General features: G+C 51.6%; 1 protein-coding gene across 1 annotated transcript; it reads left to right on the top strand.

The window, feature by feature from the left end:
- The first annotated feature begins 327 nt into the window (after positions 1-327).
- On the top strand, positions 328-648 carry LOC135442950 (feather beta keratin-like). Its single transcript, XM_064703221.1, has one exon. It carries the CDS (start codon positions 328-330, stop codon positions 646-648), a length of 321 nt encoding a protein of 106 aa, XP_064559291.1.
- Positions 649-5,208: the final 4,560 nt, after the last annotated feature.

Genomic DNA, 5,208 nt, shown 5'->3' with positions numbered 1-5,208 from the left:
CTGCAAAATGCCCCAAGGCCATGGGAAAAGGCTGTCCCACCCCTCCAGAACCAGCATAAAAGCCGACCCAGGGCCTCTCTCCCTCACACACTCCTCAAGCCTTCTCCTCCTGCTCCTGCCCATAACCAGGTGAGTCTCAAGGCCCTGACCTTCCTGCTTCTGCACCCCTGGCCCCTCTCTTCCAGCATGCTCAGCCCCAGCCCCAGCCGCCCTCACGCCTCCCCACAGCCCCACAACAGCTTCCACACTCCATCGCTGCCCATTGTTCTCCCATGCCCCTGCCCTGCCTCACCACCCTCTCTTCCAGGCACCCTCCACACCACACCCATGGCCTGCTACAACCGCTGCAGCCCCTGCGGACCCACCCCGCTGGCCAACAGCTGCAACGAGCCCTGTGCCCTGCAATGCCAGGATTCCCGCGTCATCATCGACCCTTCCCCTGTGCTGGTCACCCTGCCAGGACCCATCATGACCTCCTTCCCCCAGAACACCGCCGTCGGATCCACCTCCTCCGCTGCTCTGGGCACTGAGCTCAATGCCCAGGGACAGCCCATCTCTGGCGGATTTGGATTTGGCTTTGGTGGCCTTGGCTACGGCCTGGGAGGCCTGGGCTGCTATGGCAGAAGGGGCTATGGCTCCATCTGCTAGAGGGCCCTCAGCACCACCCCTGACCCCTCCAGCTCTGCCCTCTGCCAACAACTCCTGCAAGCAAAGCACCTCAGATGATGGCCTCTCTACTTGCATCTCACACCTCCTTCCTTCAGCTTCTTCTTTCTCAGTATTATTTCACTTCAATAAAGTTTTCTTGCACCACAACCTGAGTTGCTTTCTGTTCTTTTTGAATTCCAAATATGTCACATCCTCGCCCTGTGCAATACCAGCACTCAACCATTATGTGAGATTGAAAGGGAGCAAGGAACATTTCTTAGCAAATATGTCCCCACCAAAAACAACCAACGTTGACATGGGAAACAAGGGAGAGGGGAGACCTTCCCGACCTCCTCTTCCAAAAGCCTTGACTCAATAATCCCTTCCTGGGCACTGCTCTGCCAAATTCAATCTATGACAGTATACACTTGAGAAATAATCTTTAGAAGCACCCTTGTTTCCAGCCAGTGAACAGAGGAATAACATCATGCGCTTAGGCAGGAATTCCACAGTCAAAATGCTTCCATCCCCTCTGCTCAAGCAGGTCCAGCAGGAGCAGGATTTCCAGGACTGTGGCCAGATCACTTTTGGACCTTCAAGAAGAGGGACCCCATTGCCTCTTACGCTCTGAGACCATCTACATGCACTGAAAAATTCTTGCTTCCTTTGCCCATGGAATTCACTTTATATTCAAATATGCATGTGCCTTCCATTCCTTCAAGTGTGCACACCTGAGAACAGCATGGCTATCACACACTGGGGACACATCCCTGCCCATCCCTGTCTCCTCAGAGTCCTAGTTCTCTCTGTCTCTCTTCTTGCAAGGAGCCACCAGGCCCTTAATTATCTGGTGGCCCTCAACAGCTCTTTGTCCACAATCCCCTTGTGCTTCTTCACCTATGGAAGCCAGAATTGTCCACATCACCACACACCGGCTCTCACCAATGCTCTAAAGAGAGGAAGGGCCACCTCTCCTGACTTCATGGCAACAATTTCCACAAATCTGTCTGGGGCACAGGTGATGCTCCACTGAAGTAATTCCCCACCACAGCCAGATGCTCATTCTTTTCTCCATCAGCACCACTGGGTCCTGTTCAGAAAAGTCACTTTTCAGACTCTCTGCCCACAGCATGACCCAGGGGCAAGTCCTGTCCAGATGCCAAACTTCTCATTTCCCTTGTTTGAACCTTGGAAGATTCCTTTAAACCTTAGTCTCAAGGTCCTTCTGACCGGTGGAATGGCCAATTGAGGCCTCAGACATTCCATCAGCTGCCAGCTCGCTGAAAGGGCAACTCTCCCACTGCTGACACAGAATGCAACAGTCCAGGCACTCACACCTGGCACAGATGCAACGCCCAGACCAGCCTGACACACCTGGGATACTTTGGGATCCCTCTAAGTAACATACCCAGAAACTGAAAACCATGACTTCCTGGATGACCTCACTGATGACATTCCACCTCTCCAAATCTTGGTCACATCTTCAGCCCCCTTTGACACACACCATCAACACCTGCCCTTGGTTTCAAATACTCTCACTATGAAGGAGGGATGACCACAATGGAAGGGACAGCTCCTCATGCACAGCACAGTACAAAGGCCACAGCAGCCTGACATGGCTGCAGTGGAATGGGGACCCTCTTCACAGCACACCCAAAAACTAAACAACACTAATGCTACAGAATGACCTCACTGATGACACCCATATTTTTCTTAGGCTTTTTTTGTACATTTTGGTTTTTCTGACACACATCTTCCAAACAAATCCTCCCAAATACCAACTCTCACTTTAAAGCTGACACCAAGGTCAGATGGACACTTCCTCAACAGAAGGACATGACACTGCAGAATTGTGTGCAGGAAAACATTCCACACATGATGACTTGCAAGGCTGTGTCAGACAAAACTGATATTATGCCTTCAATTCAGGTACCTCTAGAGAGTAACAAGGTCAACCCACTTTTTCTGTAAAATGAATGTGTATAGCTACATCCGTTGCCCCTCACACAAGTTCTTCCCCTTATCCTTCACCAGCTATGGATGGACCATCACAAGACCTTGGATTGTATGGGAGGCATGTCTGAATAATAGGAATTGCTTCCCATATTTAGTGGGAAAGGTCTGAACTATAGGGGTGTTTAGAAATTTTGCAATATGGTCGGGAGACAGAAAATGTGATGAAGGGGAGCTGTCACCTGTCACTCCCAGAAGAGCTGAAAAGCCCAAACCAGTCTGATGTGGCCGTGGCAGAATGAGGTCCCTCTTCACCACACACCCACAAAACCACAGGACACCATTGCCACACTGATGACAACCCGTCTCTCCAAAGCTTTGGTCATGTATTCAGCCCTCCCAGAGAAACAAAATTAACAGCAGCCTTTGGTCTCTAATACCTGCATTTAAAAGACACTACCAAGGTCAAGTCCACAAGAGAAGGATATGACACTGCAGAGTTGTGGGGAGCAAAATACTTCCCGCCTCAGCACTCACCAGGCCTATAAAATGCCCCAAGGCCATGGGACAGGGCTGTCCCACCCCTCCAGAACCAGCATAAAAGCCGGCCCAGAGCCTCTCTTCCTCACACACTCCTCAAGCCTTCTCCTCCTGCTCCTGCCCATAACCAGGTGAGTCTCAATCCCCTGACCCTCCTGCTTCTGCACCCCTGGACCCTCTCTTCCAGCACATTCAGCCCCAGCCTTAGGAGCGCTTACACCTGCCCACAGCCTCCACACTTCATCACTGCCCCTTGCTCCCCCTGCCCTGCCTCACCCCTCTCTCTTCCAGGCACCCTCCACACCACACCCATGGCCTGCTACAACCGCTGCAGTCCCTGCGGACCCACCCCGCTGGCCAACAGCTGCAACGAGCCCTGTGCCCTGCAATGCCAGGATTCCCGCGTCATCATCGACCCTTCCCCTGTGCTGGTCACCCTGCCAGGACCCATCATGACCTCCTTCCCCCAGAACACCGCCGTCGGATCCACCTCCTCCGCTGCTCTGGGCACTGAGCTCAATGCCCAGGGACAGCCCATCTCTGGCGGATTTGGCTTTGGCCTTGGCTACGGCCTGGGAGGCCTGGGCTGCTATGGCAGAAGGGGCTATGGCTCCATCTGCTAAGGGCCCTCAGCACCACCCCTGACACCACCAGCTCTGCCCTCTGCCAACAACTCCTGCAAGGAAAGCACCTTGGCTGATGGCCTCTCTACTTGCATCTCACACCTGATTTCTTCAGCTTCTTCTTTCTCAGTATTATTTCACTTCAATAAAGTTTTCTTGCACCACAACCTGAGTTGCTTTCTCTTCTTTTAGAATTCCAAATATGTCATATCCTCGCCCTGTTCAATGCCAGCACTCAACCATTATGTGAGATTGAAAGGGAGCAAGGAACATTTCTTAGCAAATATGTCCCCACCAAAACAACCAACGCTGACATGGGAAACAGGGAGAGAGGGAGACCTTCCACATGACCAAGCCATCACCTCTCTCCAAAAGCCTTGACTCAATAATCCCTTCCTGGGCACTGCTCTGCCAAATTCAATCTATGCCAGTATACACTTGAGAAATTATCTTTAGAAGCACTCTTGTTCCAGCCCATGAAAGAGGAATAACATCATGCGCTTAGGCAGGAATTCCAGAGTCAAAGTGCTTCCATCCCCTCTGCTCAAGCAGGTCCAGCAGCAGCAGGATTTCCAGGACTGTGGCCAGATCACTTTTGGACCTTCAAGAAGAGGGACCCCATTGCCTCTTACACTCTGAGACCATCTACACGCACTGAAAAATTCTTGCTTCTTTGCCCATGGAATTCACTTTATATTCAAATATGCATGTGCCTTCTATTCCTTCAAGTGTGCACACCTGAGAACAGCATGGCTATCACACACTGGTGACACATCCCTGCCCATCCTTCTCCTCAGAGTCCTAGTTCTCTCTGTCTCTCTTCTTGCAAGGAGCCACCAGGCCCTTAATTATCTGGTGGCCCTCAACAGCTCTTTGTCCACTATCCCCTTGTGCTTCTTCACCTATGGAAGCCAGAATTGTCCACATCACCACACACCGGCTCTCACCAATGCTCTAAAGAGAGGAAGGGCCACCTCTCCTGACTTCATGGCAACAATTTCCACAAATCTGTCTGGGGCACAGGTGATGCTCCACTGAAGTAATTCCCACCACAGCCAGATGCTCATTCTTTTTCTCCATCAGCACCACTGGGTCCTGTTCAGAAAAGTCACTTTTCAGACTCTCTGCCCACAGCATGACCCAGGGCAAGTCCTGTCCAGATGCCAAAATTCTCATTTCCCTTGTTTGAACCTTGGAAGATTCCTTTAAACCTTAGTCTCAAGGTCCTTCTGACCGGTGGAATGGCCAATTGAGGCCTCAGACATTCCATCAGCTGCCAGCTCGCTGAAGGGGCAACTCTCCCACTGCTGATACAATGCAACAGTCCAGGCATCCACACCTGGCACAGATGCAAAGCCCAGACCAGCCTGACACACCTGGGATACTTTGGGATCCCTCTAAGTAACACACCCAGAAACTGAAAACCATGACTTCCTGGATGACC

Source organism: Zonotrichia leucophrys, chromosome 2, assembly GCF_028769735.1.
Source record: "Zonotrichia leucophrys gambelii isolate GWCS_2022_RI chromosome 2, RI_Zleu_2.0, whole genome shotgun sequence".
Classification (NCBI taxonomy): Eukaryota; Metazoa; Chordata; class Aves; order Passeriformes; family Passerellidae; genus Zonotrichia; species Zonotrichia leucophrys.
Note: the sequence above shows the minus strand (reverse complement) of the source record. Positions and strands in the feature narration are given on the sequence as shown.

Bases quoted from the DNA above. Each gene is read 5' to 3' on its own strand.
- LOC135442950 (XM_064703221.1), top strand. From the start codon at position 328: ATGGCCTGCTACAACCGCTGCAGCCCCTGCGGACCCACCCCGCTGGCC.